At 44.3% G+C, this 19,295-nt stretch overlaps 1 protein-coding gene across 1 annotated transcript in view; it reads left to right on the forward strand.

The window, feature by feature from the left end:
- Window positions 1-19,295, forward strand: part of SYTL2 (synaptotagmin like 2) — a 63,249-nt gene that overhangs the window by 1,380 nt on the left and 42,574 nt on the right. Inside the window, 2 exon segments of the mRNA XM_082661247.1 lie at window positions 9,104-9,255; window positions 18,674-18,809. Of these exon segments, the coding sequence (XP_082517373.1) occupies window positions 9,104-9,255; window positions 18,674-18,809 (288 nt within the window).

Genomic DNA, 19,295 nt, shown 5'->3' on the forward strand with positions numbered 1-19,295 from the left:
TGACTTTTATTTCTTCTGAGCTCACAACACTCGTGCAGTTGGGGGTGCAGGGTGGGATGTAATTACACCCACTTGATGTGTGAGGAAATTGACCTTGAGACAGGTCAGGTGACTCACCCAAGCTCATGTAGTCCGTAGGTGTCAGAAGTGAGAACTAAATCCTGGCCCTCAGGTACTCATTCACTAACTCCACCTCCCCTCCCTAAGAAAACTATAGCAGACAGGACATCCTGGGAAGACCGTTAGACCTATTTTAGAAAGAAGGGGAGGGGGCAGCACAGAGAAAATATTAGTTGATTTTTCAAGCATAGTGGGAAATGGGAATTCCTTTAGTCTCTCGGAAGATAAGATGGAGAGGATGGGAAAGAAAGCAGTGGAGCTGGGATTGCACCGGGTCCTGTCCCTCTTCCTGCCTCAGGATGTGGGGACTCTGAATCCTGGTGAGCTGCGATCTTTGATTCCTCCCACTTACAAGACCTTACGTGTGGTCTGTAATTCTGTTTCCTCTATCTAGCCAGGTTACGAAGAGAGATTCATTCTCCCTCCCTTCTGTATTTACTTGACCCCAGAGATTCCAGGCTGCTGGGTCTTCCCTGTAGTTCTCTGATTCTGTATGAGATGAGTGGAGGTGTTTCTCAGGCATCTACAGTAATTGCTGAAAATATACTTAAAAATTCAAAGTTCTGGGCTTCCCTGGTGGCGCAGTGGTTGAGAGTCCACCTGCCGTTGTAGGGGACGCGGGTTCATGCCCCAGTTGGGGAGGATCCCACATGCTGCGGAGAGGCTGGGCCCGTGAGCCATGGCCGCTGAGCCTGCACGTCCGGAGCCTGTGCTCCGCAACAGGAGAGGCCACAACGGTGAGAGGCCCGTGTACCGCAAAAAAAATAAAAAATAAAAAATTCAAAGTTCTGCCTGGAACTGAGCCTAGTAAGGGGTGTGTGTGTAGCCACTAGCACCAGCCAGTCTGCAGCCACAACAGGAATGCTGTGAGTCCGTTTGTAGCAGGGACTTCGCAGATTCTCCTTCCATGCACTGTTTCTGAGGATGCTTCGGAAGCTGCTGCTGGTGCTGCCCTTGTTTCTTGCTTTTGTAAACTGATAGGAAGAAGGCTTGGGGTGGTGAAAATCTGGTGTGAGTCAAGTCCTGTTTACTGCTACCATTCTGGGGGCCTTCCTAATTAGTCACCAAGCAGCTCATGTGGACTTGGCCACAGGCAGGTCCAGGACTGAGTGACTGTGTGCGGGGGGCACAGATGGGCATGAGGCCCATAGCCTGTGGACACTGACAGAGGCCCAACCCGTAACCTGCTCCACACAAAAGGAATGGAACTCTGACACCCTTGGTTTTAGGACTGACGGAACCTGGGTTGGTTCTGAGGCTGTCTGCTCCTGGGCTGGTAGAACCATGACTAGGTTTCTGGTCTCTGAAAATGCTATTCTATGGGCTTTTGCTTTTCAGCCCCGTCACCATCCCGCAGCTGTTTGTCTCTAGCTCTTCCATCAGAGTGATAGCCTGACAGCTCTGGAAAGATTTTTGGGGTCCATATCAGTCACTTTACAGATAATGAAGGAAAAGCCCAGAGAGGGGAAGTGACTTTCCCAGGGTCACACAGCTAGTCAGTGCCAAAGCCATGATAAGAAAAGCTCTTGGTCTACTGCTTTTCCTTCTGCCCCATGTTGCACACTGGTATTGCTTTTTCAGAAGAACAGTAAGGGCCCTAGCGTGGACCTTGAGTCAAAACTTTGTGAGTTTGAATCCTGTCCTCACCACTGATCAACTATGGTTCATTCAGCAAGTTACTTGACCTCTCTGAGCCTCAACTCAGAGACTGGGAATGACCCTAGTACCAAACTCAAAGAATTACAGTCAAGATTAAGTAAGATAATTCTTAATCTTCTTAGCACATAGTAGGTGATTGATACATTTTAATTCCCTCATTCACCACTCCACCTATGCCTCTAAAAAAGGACAGAATTCTCTGGTCAGCGGTCTGATTCCTTAGAAGGAAATTACTCCTAAAACTCTCAACTATTTAATACAGTGAAATTTATTTGAGTACTCATTAAGTCTAGGGAGCTTCTCTGAACAAATGGAAGGAATTTTAGGGTAATTGAAACATGGTCCCAGTGCTCAAGGAATTTACCATTTAACCATTTAATGGATTATCAATCGCAAATTTAAAATCTCAACGTTGTTTCCCTAACCTGATTTTACAATGCCCCAGTCCTCCTCCAAGTTAGTATATGGCTTTAGAAACATAAATTAGATAATTCTGATATTAGCCTAAGGAAAACATCATTAGAAAGGCAAATCTGCCACTAAAATTCAGACTGCTATTTCAAATGCTAATTCATTATGGGCTTTGGAGTAGAACCCTCCTGTAGCCGTGAGGACATTGCTCATGGATCATAGCACTGCTGCCCACTAAGACCAGACACTGCCTCAGAGTCCTTTACAATATGGCTGTTGATGAGAGCTGGATTTAAATTGAAATCTGTTTGCCATTCCTGATTTATCCAGTGCTTTGACTTGTTCACATCCAAGCTCTTTCAGGGCACTTTGGAGATGATTTATCCTTTATGCTACCTCCCATCCTGATTTCATGGATGAGAAAATGAGTGTCAAACAAGGGAAGCGTCCAGTTCCCAAATCACTCAACCTGTTAATAGTAGAATGTGGATTTGAACCCAAGGGAATATCTACTGTGGCATCTCGGGGGTTCTGTTAGAAGAAAGCAATTCCAGGTCACTGTCTTTCATGCTGCCTCCCTACCTGTACCACAGTGCTAGGCCCAGTTATTACCATGCCTCACTACCCAGCTTGCTTTCCTAACTACCAGCTGGAGACATTTCACAAACCAGCAGTGAAGCAGACATCAGGATGGATTCTTTTTCTCGCTCCCCGCTGCCTCCTCCCTCTCTGTCCTCCTTTTTTAAAGAAACACCACCATACATACATAGATGTAACTTTAGTCTCTTAGGGTTTGAAAGTGACACACTCTGGAGGTGGTATTTCCTGTGCTTTGCATCACACTGCCAGCAGGAAATCATTGCTGCTGTGTGTCTGTACACTGCCAGCACCACATCCCCCATCCCATAAACACACAACCACATCTAGGGTGATGGGCGTTCTTGCAGTAGACACCATCTCAACCACGACCGCATCTTTTTTTGTGTGTGTGTGGTACGCGGGCCTCTCACTGTTGTGGCCTCTCCCGTTGCGGAGCACAGGCTCCGGACGCGCAGGCTCAGCGGCCATGGCTCACGGGCCCAGCCGCTCCGTGGCATGTGGGATCTTCCCGGACTGGGCCACGAACGCGCGTCCCCTGCATCGGCAGGCAGACTCCCAACCAATGCACCACCAGGGAAGCCCATGACCACATCTTATGATCCTCAGCTGCTGCCTTAAGACCTACTTTCTTTTAAACAAAGGCAGTTGTCATTGAAGAACTGCTTTCTAGGACCTCTGATGGCATTTTCTGTGAAAGCAAAGGGGAAAGGAACCAACATTTGTCCAGGATTGACACTGTACACAGAGCTTCACGTTTTCCCCTTTCATCCGCACAGCAGTGTAGCTGAACCCACTCAACAAGGGGGAGGAAATAGAGTGGAGGAGGTTAAGTGCCCTGTAAGATTGAAACCTTGCTTATGCAACTGCAAAGCCTGTGCTTCCCACACACTGTGCTGCCTCGCAGCAGATTGTGGGGATCTGTGGTGTGTCCACAGCACAAGTGATGCATGTTTCTTCTTGTTTTCCGCTGTAAAGAACTTTTGCAATTTATTTCATTTTCACGCGTTTGTTTTCAGATTCTCTATCAAAGGTTGAATGCCTTTGTAGAAAGAGTGAAGTGTGATAGCCATCTTAGAAATCAAAATCATGTTTGGCTCTCTCAGGCAGGATGATGGGGCAGTGGAAAGAACGTTGGCTAGGAGTCAGGCTGGCTTCCGGTCCCCGCTCTGTGTGACCTTGGGCAAACCTCTTAAACTCTCTGGGCCTCATTTCATCTATAAAGTGAGGCCATTTGTAACTATCTAAGGTCCATTCAAAACAAACATTCTCTCATTCAAAACAGACATCTAAGAGTACTTTCAAATCTTGTAGTCTAACCATCTTGCCCAGAATATACTGAAAGGTTAAAAAAAAATCTGGGAATGGATCAATCAACCTCTCTGGCCAGTCTGCTGATTCTTATTATGCATAGCTGAGCAGATAATATCGACCTGGTCCTGTCTATGATGTTAGGCCTTTGCCTCATCATGATGAATAGCTAGAAGCTGGGGTGTGCTACGTGAGTACAAGCAGGAAAAATGTTGAATGCAGGATGAAGGGCGCCACTGCTCTTCTGGCTTTCCTCTGAAAGTGTTCACACTCTCTCTGCACCGCAGGAGTTGATGTTAGCAGTTAGGGCTGTGGACTAACTTTTTTATGTACAATTCCAAGCATATGCCTGGTATATGATAGGGAATTAATGAACTGTTGAACGAAAAAATGAACAGATATGGCCTTTACCATACAGAGAAAGCAAGATGGCCATCTTTTGCAGTTGACTGAATTCTTTGTACATCATGGTGAAATTGTAAGGATTAAATGAGATGATGCATGTTAAGTGCCACGCGTGAGGCCCAGTACCGAACACATGCTTTGTATGTATTAGCTGAAAGAATGGGGTGTGACCAGCATGTTCTGCCTGGAGGACCAACTGGACAGTGTCTTCTCTGGGTTGAGTGTTCTTCTGCCTTCACTTCTGCCCAGTGGCAGCCCATGGGTGTTTATTGAGCATCTTCTCTATCCTTAGCTCTCTACTAAGTACAACATGCACGTGTGGAGAGGATGGTAAGGTATAAAAAGTGTGAGTGTCAAGAAACTTACCTTTTTCCCACTTCAACTAAATGGTACAACAACGAGAGAATCAAGTGCTAATTTGGTTGGTACAATTAGAGTTCAAGAAAATTGAGAGATCAATATGGGCTGGTAGAGAAGATTTTATTTTAATTTTTTTATCAAAGTATAGTTGATTTACAATATTATGTTTCATATTATATTAGTACTGCATTGTGATTCAGTATTTTTATAGATTATACTCCATTAAAAGTTATTACAAAATAATGGCTATAATTCCCTTGCTGTACAATATATCCTTGTTGCTTATCTATTTTATACATAGTACTTTATATTTCTTAGTCCCGTACCCCTAATTTGCCCCTCCCCCATTCCCTCTCTCCTTTAGTAACCACCGGTTGGTTTTCTATGCCTGTGAGTCTATTTGTGTTTTGCATGTACATTCATTTGTATTATTTTTTTAGATTCCACATGTAAGTGATATCATACAGAATTTATCTTTCTCTGTCTGACTTATTTCACTAAGCATAATAGTCTCCAGGTACAGAGAAGAATTTTTTTTTTTTTTTTTTTGTGGTACATGGGCCTCTCACCGTTGTGGCCTCTCCCGTTGGGGAGCACAGGCTCCGGACGCGCAGGCTCAGCGGCCATGGCTCATGGGCCCAGCCACTCCGCGGCACGTGGGATCTTTCCGGACCGGGGCACGAACCCGCGTCCCCTGCATCGGCAGGTGGACTCTCAACCACTGCGCCACCAGGGAAGCCCCAGAGAAGGTTTTGACAGCACCACCTAGATGGCGGGATTTCTTTTTTTAATCTACACCTTCATAAAACTTGGGCTTTGATGTCATACATATGGGTTCATCTGTAAAATATTCCAAATGACTAAGCTAGAAAAAGAGATTGATTTACCCTAGTAGTGATTATCATGATAGGAGATATATAAATAGCACTTACTGAATTTGAAAGAATTTCCTATTCTTTTGCCACTTGAAAAGAAATGAGCCAGAAACCCAACCTCAATTCTTTACTGTAACGGCTTTACTATGAAGGGCCATGTGCTTCAATGAGCCCGCCTCACATGGTGCGGGCTTACTGTGCACTGAAAGCTTCATGGAATCAGAGGCTTGCAGACAGTCAGTTAGGCAGAAGCAGATCAAGAGTTGCATAAGGACCCTTACAAAGTGCCTTTCCGGTGAACAACAAAGATAAGTGAATAAATAATCTCATGAAGAGAAATTGGGAGTTGTTATGCTATGAGGGTTTGTGGTCTTCTTCAACACGATGGTGGCTGATGCCGTATTTCATCATGCTTTTCCCTAATCCACCAAGAGATGAGGTGGCCTGCCTCATTAGGAGGAGGCACTGCCATTGTGATGGAGCGTGGTTCACTTAACCCCAGCAGCGACAGGTTCTCTCTTGTCTCTTGTCTTTACTCAGACTAGGTTGGCTGCTGAGCATTTATTTGTTAACTGATTTATTCACTCAACAGTTTCTGGGTATCAGCTCTGTGCCAGGCTCCGTGCTGGATGCTCGTGTTACAAAGGTGTTTATGAGGTAGTCCTTGCCTTCAGGGAGTTTGCAGAGTTCACGGATTAGTGTGTAAGACAGATGTGCAAATAGATCATTGGAACACAGTGTGGTGAGTGCTGTCGTGGAGGAGCTGTGGGAGCACGGAGAAGGGCAAGCCACACAGTGCCCTCAAGGATCAGGGAAGGCTTCCCTGGGGAGGTGCTACCTAGATCTGAGGGATGAGGGGCCACGTGCTGGGCAGAGAAGTGAGGGAAAGACATCTGGAGAGAATTCACGTTTATTGCTCTCTCACCAGGATCTGGGCACTGTTAGGTACTTTCAGGTAAATACCGCATTTAATCATCCCGGAAGTCCTGCAGAGTAGGTCTTATTTTCCCCTATCTTTATAAACAAGGAGACTGAAGCTTAGAGGGGTTCAGTAACCTGCCAAAGATCACATTTAGGAAGGGTCACAACGGGGACTTGGACCTAATTTGGGGAGACATCAAAGCCCATAGTCTTCCTGCCACACCTTCCTGCCCTTAATGTCTACAGAGGTCATGTAAGAGCAGTGTGGAGATCAGTAAGAGGTCTAGTGTGCTGGCACATGGGGGAGCATGGGAGCAAGTGCTGGGAAATGAATCTGAACAGGTATCCTGAAGCCAGGTGGTCAGGGACCTCATATGATATCCCTTCACTCCAAAAGCGCTGAATAAACACCCACTGTTTTCCAGACACCAAGAAAAGCTATATTGAGTACAGGCCCTGCCCCTAGGGACTCACTGTCTAGTCAAGGAGAGCTGGAAGGGCTTCTCTTTTCTGGAATTGAACTTGAATGTGGTCCTTTTGGGAAGAGAAGGCAAAAAGCTCCACCAGCAGCTCAGGGTGGGTTTTTTGCTGTGCTGAAAAGCTAGGCAGTGGTTCCACATATAAGTGATATCATATGATATTTGTTTATCTCTGTCTGACTTACTTCACTCAGTATGACAATCTCTAGGTCCATCCATGTTGCTGCAAATGACACTATTTCGTTCTTTTTATGGCTGAGTAATATTCCATTGCATGTATGTACCACATCTTCTTTATCCATTCCTCTGCTGATGGGTATTTAGGTTGCTTCCATGTCCTGGCTATTGTAAATATACACACTACTGTATATAAAAGATATAACTAATGAGAACCTACTGTATGGCACAGGGAACTCTACTCAATACTCTGTATAACCTATGTGGGATATATGTGTATCTATAACTGAATCACTTTGCTGTACAGTAGAAACTAACACAACATTTTAAATCAACTATACTCCAGTAAAAGTAAAAAAAAAAATTTAGGCAATGGGAAACCATTAGAAACATTTTATAAGAACCATGACCCCTCTGGTGATTCAGAACCATGAAATGAAGACACTGTCCCTGTCTGGATTTGATGATGGACTGTCACAGCAAGGTGTGTCCAAGGGTTGTGATTGGACATGTTTGGCGTAGGGTCACTTCTTTCTAGGTAACTGGGGGAGGAGAGGAGTTTCCAGCAGAGAGTGGGACTCTGGCTGGAAAGATCTCTCCAGGCACACTTGGGAGAGAGAAAACGTACTTGCCAGAACCCAGGTAACTGCCCCTCCTGCCTTCCCCGTTCCCAGGTAGGCCTGCGTGCAACCCTCACACACAGCCCTGCCACCACCTTGGGTGTGGCTGCCATACACGTTCTCTGGCTAAAACACTTAGACTGGCTACTTTAGGAAGTGTGCATATTGGCTCGAATGACAATCATAAAACCCTCTTGGATTTTTGTGACACATTACCCTCCAAGAGTTCAAAGTCCCCTTAAGGCTTTTATTCCACTTTATTGTAAGTACAGCTCTATCAAAAAGAAAAGATAGGTTTTTTGATTCTCATTTTATTGACGTGGATAGAGAGATGCAGAGATTATAGGACTTGTCATGTAGAACAGTGTTTTCCCCTCACTGTAAATGAGGGAGATTTTAGGAGGGTGGCACTTGGCTTGTTCTTTAGGTTTTAACTTTTCAATGAGCATGAATGACATGGAACACTTAAATGCAGTATCTGCACAAATGGAATTTATGTCTGCCTCCACTCCCCACCCCATATAAATATTATCTTTCCTGATCCCAGCCAGTCTTGTTGAATTCATTTCTTGTTGAATTCAATTCATTCATAACATTAAGAACCAGGGACCTCATGCACTGTCCCCTACAAGCTTCCAGGAAAGTCTCTGATAAGCTCATTTCAGTGAAATGGCAAGAACTGATGAGCCAGTTATTCAGTGAGTGTTTATTAGGTGCCAGGCATGTGCAGAGGTGGTCTGCACGCATTAGCTAATTTAATCCTCATAGCGACCCCGTCAGGTGGGTTACTATTATTAACCCCTTTTTAAAGATGAAGAAACCAAAGCTTAGGGAAGCTTAATATGTCATCTTTCTCTGCGGTATTTACATGTGAACAGTGAACAGCAAGCCTGCAGCCAAAGAGTGAATTTGCTTTTGAGAAATTTCAGGCATCATCTGGGGATCATGGCTTAAATCTTTGAATTTTTAAAAAGTGTTGGCCTCGGCTTCTCTGACCTTTCAGTCAAAGCATACATTTTAGTCATCTGGGAGGTTTGTGGGATCTTGTAAGATATTGAGAACTTCATTCTGGCTGTATGTTTACAGATTTCTTTATGCAGTGTCATAATAAACTCATTTATTTACTGTGGGTTCTTAGCAAAGTAAAGCTTTTTTTTTTCTTTTGTAGACATTTGCCTGAAAAAATTAAGGATGACCAGCAGCTGAAGAATATGAGTGGCCAATGGTTTTATGAAGCCAAGGCAAAAAGGCACAGAGAGAAAATCCACGGAGCAGATATCATCAGAGCGTCCATGAGAAAGAAGAGGCACCAGGGAGCAGGTGAATCGATTGGGCTAGTACTTTTAGAGCCAGCATTTGTCCTTGGGAGAAGGTGTCCTTGGGAGAGAGGAAGGGTGTCAGTCATTTAGGGGTGTGCTTTGCACCATGCATAGTCCTCTAGGTCGTAATCTCCTTGCCCTGGGTTTGGATGGATGAGGGCAGGGCTAAGTGACTTATTGTGGTGAAGAAGGAGGAGGGAAGCCCCTTAGATGCCATGTTGAATTGGAGTAGCCTAGACAATTGGGGGTTATAAGGGATCTACCACCTCCTCTTTCTTTGGCTTTTTTTTTTTTATTTTATTTTATTTTTTATTTTTAAACATCTTTATTGGAGTATAATTGCTTTACAATGGTATGTTAGTTTCAGCTTCACAACAAAATGAATCAGTTATATATATACATATGTTCCCATATCTCTTCCCGCTTGTGTCTCCCTCCCTCCCACCCTCCCTATCCCACCCCTCCAGGCGGTCACAAAGCACCGAGCTGATGTCCCTGTGCTATGCGGCTGCTTCCCACTAGCTATCTACCTTACGTTTGGTAGTGTATATATGTCCATGCCTCTTTATCGCTTTGTCACCGTTTACCCTTCCCCCTCCCCATAACCTCAAGTCCATTCTCTAGTAAGTCTGTGTCTTTATTCCTGTTTCACCCCTAGGTTTTTCATGACATTTTTTTTTTCTTAAATTCCATATATATGTGTTAGCATACGGTATTTGTCTCTCTCTCTCTGACTTACTTCACTCTGTATGACAGACTCTAGGTCTATCCACCTCATTACAAATAGCTCAATTTCGTCTCTTTTTATGGCTGAGTAATATTCCATTGTATATATGTGCCACATCTTCTTTATCCATTCATCCGACGATGGACACTTAGGTTGTTCCCATCTCCGGGCCACCGTAAACAGAGCTGCAACGAACATTTTGGTACATGACTCTTTTTGAATTATGGTTTTCTCAGGGTATATGCCCAGTAGTGGGATTGCTGGGTCATATGGTAGTTCTATTTGTAGCTTTTTAAGGAATCTCCATACTGTTCTCCACAGTGGCTGTATCAATTTACATTCCCACCAACAGTGTAAGAGGGTTCCCCTTTCTCCACACCCTCTCCAGCATTTATTGTTTCTAGATTTTTTGATGATGGCCATTCTGACTGGTGTGAGATGATATCTCATTGTAGTTTTGATTTGCATTTCTCTAATGATTAGTGATGTTGAGCATTCTTTCATGTGTTTGTTGGCACTCTGTATATCTTCTTTGGAGAAATGTCTATTTAGGTCTTCTGCCCATTTTTGGATTGGGTTGTTTGTTCTTTTGTTATTAAGCTGCATGAGCTGCTTATAAATTTTGGAGATTAATCCTTTGTCCGTTGCTTCATTTGCAAATATTTTCTCCCATTCTGAGGGTTGTCTTTTGGTCTTCTTTATGGTTTCCTTTGCTGCGCAAAAGCTTTTAAGTTTCATTAGGTCCCATTTGTTTACTTTTGTTTTTATTTCCATTTCTCTAGGAGGTGGGTCAAAAAGGACCTTGCTGTGATTTATGTCATAGAGTGTTCTGCCTATGTTTTCCTCTAAGAGTTTGATAGTTTCTGGCCTTACATTTAGGTCTTTAATCCATTTTGAGCTTATTTTTGTGTATGGTGTTAGGGAGTGATCTAATCTCATACTTTTACATGTAGCTGTCCAGTTTTCCCAGCACCACTTATTGAAGAGGCTGTCCTTTCTCCACCGTACATTTCTGCCTCCTTTGTCAAAGATAAGGTGACCATATGTGCGTGGGTTTATCTCTGGGCTTTCTATCCTGTTCCATTGATCTATATGTCTGTTTTTGTGCCAGTACCATACTGTCTTGATTACTGTAGCTTTGTAGTATAGTCTGAAGTCAGGAAGCCTGATTCCTCCAGCTCCATTTTTCGTTCTCAAGATTGCTTTGGCTATTCGGGGTCTTTTGTGTTTCCATACAAATTGTGAAATTTTTTGTTCTAGTTCTGTGAAAAATGCCAGTGGTAGTTTGATAGGGATTGCATTGAATCTGTAGATTGCTTTGGGTAGTAGAGTCATTTTCACAATGTTGATTCTTCCAATCCAAGAACATGGTATATCTCTCCATCTATTTGTATCATCTTTAATTTCTTTCATCAGTGTCTTATAATTTTCTACATACAGGTCTTTTGTCTCCTTAGGTAGGTTTATTCCTAGGTATTTTATTCTTTTTGTTGCAATGGTAAATGGGAGTGTTTTCTTGATTTCACTTTCAGATTTTTCATCCTTAGTGTATAGGAATGCCAGAGATTTCTGTGCATTAATTTTGTATCCTGCCACTTTACCAAATTCATTGATTAGCTCTAGTAGTTTTCTGGTAGCATCTTTAGGATTCTCTATGTATAGCATCATGTCATCTGCAAACAGTGACAGCTTTACTTCTTCTTTTCCGATTTGGATTCCTTTTACTTCCTTTTCTTCTCTGATTGCTGTGGCTAAAACTTCCAAAACTATGTTGAATAAGAGTGGTGAGAGTGGGCAACCTTGTCTTGTTCCTGATCTTAGTGGAAATGCTTTCAGTTTTTCACCATTGAGGACGATGTTGGCTGTGGGTTTGTCATATATGGCCTTTATTATGTTGAGGAAAGTTCCCTCTATGCCTACTTTCTGCAGGGTTTTTATCATAAATGGGTGTTGAATTTTGTCAAAAGCTTTTCCTGCATCTATTGAGGTGATCATATGGTTTTTCTCCTTCAATTTGTTAATATGGTGTATCACGTTGATTGATTTGCGTATATTGAAGAATCCTTGCATTCCTGGAATAAACCCCACTTGATCATGGTGTATGATCTGTTTAATGTGCTGTTGGATTCTGTTTGCTAGTATTTTGTTGAGGATCTTTGCATCTATGTTCATCAGTGATATTGGCCTGTAGTTTTCTTTCTTTGTGACATCCTTGTCTGGTTTTGGTATCAGGGTGATGGTGGCCTCGTAGAATGAGTTGGGGAGTGTTCCTCCCTCTGCTATATTTTGGAAGAGTCTGAGAAGGATAGGTGATAGCTCTTCTCTAAATGTTTGATAGAATTCACCTGTGAAGCCATCTGGTCCTGGGCTTTTGCTTGTTGGAAGATTTTTAATCACAGTTTCAATTTCAGTGCTTGTGATTGGTCTGTTCATATTTTCTGTTTCTTCCTGATTCAGTCTTGGCAGGTTGTGCCTTTCTAAGAATATGTCCATTTCTTCCAGGTTGTCCATTTTATTGGCATAGAGTTGCTTGTAGTAATCTCTCATGATCTTTTGTATTTCTGCAGTGTCAGTTGTTACTTCTCCTTTTTCATTTCTAATTCTATTGATTTGAGTCATCTCCCTCTTTTTCTTGATGAGTCTGGCTAATGGTTTATCAATTTTGTTTATCCTTTCAAAGAACCAGCTTTTAGTTTTATTGATCTTTGCTATCGTTTCCTTCATTTCTTTTTCATTTATTTCTGATCTGATTTTTATGATTTCTTTCCTCCTGCTAACTTTGGGGTTTTTTTGTTCTTCTTTCTCTAATTGCTTTAGGTGCAAGGTTAGGTTGTTTATTCGAGATGTTTCCTGTTTCTTAAGGTAAGATTGTATTGCTATAAACTTCCCTCTTAGAACTGCTTTTGCTGCATCCCATAGATTTTGAGTCGTCGTGTCTCCATTGTCATTTGTTTCTAGGTATTTTTTGATTTCCTCTTTGATTTCTTCAGTGATCACTTCGTTATTAAGTAGTGTATTGTTTAGCCTCCATGTGTTTGTATTTTTTACAGATCTTCTCCTGTAATTGATATCGAGTCTCATAGCGTTGTGGTCGGAAAAGATACTTGATACAATTTCGATTTTCTTAAATTTACCAAGGCTTGATTTGTGACCCAAGATATGATCTATCCTGGAGAATGTTCCATGAGCACTTGAGAAAAATGTGTATTCTGTTGTTTTTGGATGGAATGTCCTATAAATATCAATTAACTCCATCTCGTTTAATGTATCATTTAAAGCTTGTGTTTCCTTATTTATTTTCATTTTGGATGATCTGTCCATTGGTGAAAGTGGCGTGTTAAAGTCCCCTACTATGAATGTGTTACTGTCGATTTCCCCTTTTATGGTTGTCAGTATTTGCCTTATGTATTGAGGTGCACCTATGTTGGGTGCATAAATATTTACAATTGTTATATCTTCCTCTTGGATCGATCCCTTGATCATTATGTAGTGTCCTTCTTTGTCTCTTCTAATAGTCTTTGTTTTAAAGTCTATTTTGTCTGATATGAGAATTGCTACTCCAGCTTTCTTTTGGTTTCCATTTGCATGAAATACCTTTTTCCATCCCCTTACTTTCAGTCTGTATGTGTCTCTAGGTCTGAAGTGGGTCTCTTGTAGACAGCAAATATATGCGTCTTGTTTTTGTATCCATTCAGCCAATCTGTGTCTTTTGGTGGGAGCATTTAGTCCATTTACATTTAAGGTAATTATCGATATGTGTGTTCCCATTCCCATTTTCTTAATTGTTTTGGGTTTGTTATTGTAGGTCTTTTCCTTCTTTTGTGTTTCTTGCCTAGAGAAGTTCCTTTAGCAGTTGTTGTAGAGCTGGTTTGGTGGTGCTGAACTCTCTCAGCTTTTGCTTGTCTCTAAAGGTTTTAATTTCTCCATCAAATCTGAATGAGATCCTTGCTGGGTAGAGTAATCTTGGTTGCAGGTTTTTCTCCTTCAACACTTTCAATATGTCCTGCCACTCCCTTCTGGCTTGCAGAGTTTCTGCTGAAAGATCAGCTGTTAACCTTATGGGGATTCCCTTGTGTGTTATTTGTTGTTTTTCCCTTGATGCTTTTAATATGTTTTCTTTGTATTTAATTTTTGACAGTGTGATTAATATGTGTCTTGGCGTATTTCTCCTTGGATTTATCCTGTATGGGACTCTCAGTGCTTCCTGGACTTGATTAACTATTTCCTTTCCCATATTAGGGAAGTTTTCAACTATAATCTCTTCAAATATTTTCTCAGTCCCTTTCTTTTTCTCTTCTTCTTCTGGAACCCCTATAATTCGAATGTTGGTGCGTTTAATGTTGTCCCAGAGGTCTCTGAGACTGTCCTCAGTTCTTTTCATTCTTTTTTCTTTGTTCTGCTCTGCAGTAGTTATTTCCACTATTTTATGTTCCAGGTCACTTATCCATTCTTCTGCCTCAGTTATTCTGCTATTGATACCATCTAGAGTACTTTTAATTTCACTTATTGTGTTGTTCATCGTTGCTTGTTTCATCTTTAGTTCTTCTAGGTCCTTGTTAACTGATTCTTGCATTTTGTCCATTCTATTGTCCATTCTATCTCCGAGATTTCGGATCAACCTTACTATCATTATTCTGAATTCTTTTTCAGGTAGACTGCCTATTTCCTCTTCATTTGTTAGGTCTGGTGGCTTTTTATCTTGCTCCTTCATCTGCTGTGTGTTTTTCTGTCTTTTCATTTTGCTTATCTTACTGTGTTTGGGGTCTCCTTTTTTGCAGGCTGAAGGTTCGTAGTTCCTGTTGTTTTTTGTGTCTGTCCCCAGTGGCTAAGGTTGGTTCAGTGGGTTGTGTAGGCTTCCTGGTGGAGGGTACTAGTGCCTGTGTTCTGGTGGATAAGGCTGGATCTTGTCTTTCTGGCGGGCAGGTCCACGTCTGGTGGTGTGTTTTGGGGTGTCTGTAGACTTATTATGATTTTGGGCAGCCTCTCTGCTAATGGGTGGGGTTGTGTTCCTGTCTTGCTAGTTGTTTGGCATAGGATGTCCAGCACTGTAGCTTGCTGGTCGTTGAGTGAAGCTGGGTGCTGGCGTTGAGATGGAGATCTCTCGGCGATTTTTGCTGTTTGATATTATGTGCAGCTGGGAGGCCTCTTGTGGACCAGTGTCCTGAAGTTGGCTCTCCCACCTCAGAGGCACAGCACTGACTCCTGGCTGCAGCACCAAGAGCCTTTCATCCACAGGGCTCCTTAATTTGGGATGATTCGTTGTCTTTTCAGGTATTCCACAGATGCAGGGTACATCAAGTTGATTGTGGAGCTTTAATCCGCTGCTCCTGAGGCTGCTGGGAGAGATTTCCCTTTCTCTTCTTTGTTCTCACAGTTCCCAGGGGCTCAGCTTTGGATTTGGCCCCGCCTGTGCGTGTAGGTCGCCGGAGGGCGTCTGTTCTTTGCTCAGACAGGACGGGGTTAAAGGAGCCGCTGATTCGGAGGCTCTGGCTCACTCATGCCGGGGGGTAGGGAGGGTCACGGAGTGTGGGGAGGGCCTGCGGCGGCAGAGGCCGGCGTGACGTTGCAGCCTGAGGCGCGCCGTGCGTTCTCCCGGGGGAGTTGTCCCCGGATCCCGGGACCCCGGCAGCGGCGGGCTGCACAGGCTCCCCGGAAGGGTGCGTGGCTAGTGACCTGTGCTCGCACACAGACCTCCCAGCGGCGGCCGCAGCGGCCTTAGCGTCCCATGTCCGTCTCTGGGCTCCGCACCTCCAGCCGCGGCTCGCGCCCGTCCCTGGAGCTCTCCCAAGCAGCGCTCTCAATCCCCTCTCCTCGCGCACCAGGAAACAAAGAGGGACGCAAAAGTCTCTTGCCTCTTCGGCAGGTCCAGGCTCCCCCCCGGACTCTCTCCCGGCCAGCCGCGGTGCACCAACGCCCTGCAGGCTGTGTTCACGCCGCCAACCTCAGTCCTCTCCTGGCGCTCCGACAAAAGCCGGAGCCTCAGCTCCCAGTCCCGCCCGCCCCGGCGGGCGAGCAGACAAGCCTCTCGGCTGGTGAGTTCCGGTCGGCCCGATCCTCTGCACTGGAATCTGGCCGCTTTGCCCTCCGCACCCGTGTTGCTGTGCTCTCCTCCGCGGCTCCCAAGCTCCCCCACTCCGCCTCCCGAAGTCTCCACCCGCGAAGGGGCTTCTTAGTGTGTGGACACTTTTCCTCCTTCACAGCTCTCTCCCGCTGGTGCAGGACCCGTCCCTATCCTTTTGTCTCTGTTTAGTTTTTTCTTTTGCCCTAACCAGGTACGTGGGGGGTTCCTTGCCTTTTGGGAGGTCTGAGGTCTTCTGCCAGCGTTCAGTAGGTGCTCCGTAGGAGTTGTTCCACGCGTAGATGTATTTCTGGTGTATCTGTGGGGAGGAAGGTGATCTCCGCGTCTTACTCTTCCGCCATTTTCCCGGAAGTCCCCATCATTGTGTTTTCTTTGGCTTTTAATTCTGAAAATTCGGAACCTTTTCTCCTGAGTAGGGTGACAGGAAGAGATTAGCCTCCCTGTTCAATGACCTTGACACCTGGTACTTCTTTAAAAACCAAGTATATCATTTAAGGGACTGTAAAGACAGCATTTTGAGGGCTTCTTTAGAATTCTGTTGAGTTCATCAAATATTAACCGAGTGTCTTCTCTCTAATTAACTCTGCACTAGCCAGTATAAACCTTTATCCCTAAGAACAGCCATTGTCTAGTTCTAGCCTGTACTCAGTAAGGAAAATAGCTGTCACCTCTTCAGTATCTAATATATGATAGGCATTTAGTCCCTATTATTTCTAATTGCAGTAGTAATCTTGTAAGGTAGGTCTTATTATCCGCATTCTATATGTGGGGTATGTGAAGTTCAGAGAAGGGAAGTAACTTGCCCAAGGTCATATAGTTGGCAAATGACAGCTCCTGGATTTCAGTGTTTCGGACTCAGAGCCACGCTCCTTACAGATGAGGGCTGACCTCTTATGATGTGCTATGTATTGCTCACAGCCCTCTTGATTTCCAAAACCACCCAGACCTTCAGAAATCTTGAAGGGTGCAAGTTAGTACTGTGGACTCCGTTTTGCAGCTGAAGAAAATAGACTTATGTGTAAAGAGACCTGTGGATGTGAGTATTTGGAAATTGGGAGCCCTTATGTTGCTTCATCTTCTTAACACCGATGAAAGTATTCCTGGCACTTACTGGCTCTGTGGCCTTAGGCAAGTTTCTTGAACCCTTTGATCCTCAATTTCCAAATCTGTAAACTTGGAAAATAGTTACCTCCTCATAGGATAATGCATGCAAAGGACTCAGCACTATGCCTGGCACTCAGTCATCACTCAGTTGATGCTAATTATCTAAGAGGTTCAGGTAAAGAGTTCTGGGTGTTCAGAGGCAAAAGAGGTTATTTCCTGAAGAGGGGTCACAGAGGTTTTAAGGGGGCCCTGGCATCTGAGCTGACTATTAAGAAAGATATAGAATTTGGATGTGTAGAGATTGGGGGAGGAGGAGGCCATGGAGAGGGACATTCCAGAATAGAAGCATTTGTTCCCCTTTGTGTCCCAGAACCCAGCCTCAAGTTGGGCCCATTGTAGCTGTTCAGTAAATACTTGGTAATGATGGTGTGTCTGTCCCAGTGAGGACTCCCTGCCCTGAGCGTCCCCTGGCCGTACACATTTGGTCCTGACCCCAGTTCAGGTCAGAATCACCTAGGGCAGTCGGAATTTTGCTTTAGTCATCTCTGCACATTTAAAGGTGCACCCATGCTCTCTGGAGACGGTACTTGTAGGGAGGTAACAACATGGGAATCTACTGACTTCTCTCGCAGATGTAGTTTTTTTAAAATTACGTGATTTCTTTTATTTTAATTTTATTTATTTATTTATTTATTTTTGGCTGCGTTGGGTCTTCGTTGCTGAGCGCAGGCTTTCTCTAGTTGTGGCGAGCGGGGGCTCTTCTTCATTGTGGAGCATGGGCTCTAGGCGCGTGGGCTTCAGTAATTATGGCACGTGGGCTCAGTAGTGTGGCACGCGGGCTCAGTAGCTGTGGTGCATAGGCTTAGTTGCTCCGCGGCACGTGGGATCTTCCTGGACCAGGGCTCGAACCCGTGTCCCCTGCATTGGCAGGTGGATTCTTAACCACTGCGTCACCAGGGAAGTCCTGCGTGATTTCTTTTAATTTTCACAAATGTCTTCTTTTTAAGAAGAGGAATATTAGGCTCATAGAGCTCAAAAAACATTCCCTCTGCCTCAGAGCCACTTAGTAATATAACTAGGTCTTGTATACAGGTCTTTGTGTTTTTTTGTTTGTTTCTTTGCGGTACGCAGGCCTCTCACTGTTGTGGCCTCTCCCGTTGTGGAGCACAGGCTCCAGACGCACAGGCTCAGCGGCCATGGCTCACGGGGCCCAGCCGCACCGCGGCATGTGAGATCTTCCCAGACCGGGGCACGAACCCGTGTCCCCTGCATCGGCAGGCGGACTCTCAACCACTGCGCCACCAGGGAAGCCCAGGTCTTTGTGTTTTGACTTCTCTTGCAGATGCAATTCTGATCCCAAGTGCTCAGATTCATTAGTGACTGCCTGGGCACTCAGAGGAGGCCTGACGTTCAGGTTCCAGCCTTCAGTGATAAGAGCTGATATGAGAGTTGTAGGTCGTGGAGGTAAGAGATAGATAACCTTCTTGTCTTTATCGTTTCCTGTTTCAGCTGAGCAGAGTAAGGACAGAGCAAACAGGGCAAAGGAAAGCTGGGTGAATAATGTCAACAAAGATGCTCTCCTCCCCCCAGAGCTAACCGGTGTTGTAGAAGAGCCAGAAGAAGACGTAGCACCTGCAAACCCAAGGTAAGACTGAGCTCATGGGGAGCGCTGCTGCACGTGGGATTCGTGGCTTGGTCCTGCTGTGTGAGTGCAAATGACAGACAGGTCTCACGGGCATGGGAAGGGGGCATGTACGAGAGAATTCTGGGCCCTGATGTGGACAAAGCCTGTGCAGTACTCTTTCTCAGCTTCCAGAATTTCTAACAGATCTGCATAGTAAATAAAACTAAAATGTTAAGTGGTGATTTCTTCCAGCACCCACAAGAGCTGTTTTTTTATTTGTGCTAAGGATATCTCCATAGAGTCAGTGAAGAGATACTCCAAAATGAATGTAGGGGAATAAGTCATTTCAGGAAAGAGATGAATGATGATCAAATTGTAACAGAAGAAGCTCAAGCACAGGAACCAGGCAGACATGAATTCACATCCTGACTATGCCACTTATTAGCCATTTGACCATGGGCAAGTCATTTAATCTCTCTGAATCTCTTTTCCTAACTATAGATAGGA

The sequence above is a fragment of the Grampus griseus genome, assembly GCF_964374135.1.
Source record: "Grampus griseus genome assembly, chromosome: 8".
Lineage (NCBI taxonomy): Eukaryota > Metazoa > Chordata > Mammalia > Artiodactyla > Delphinidae > Grampus > Grampus griseus.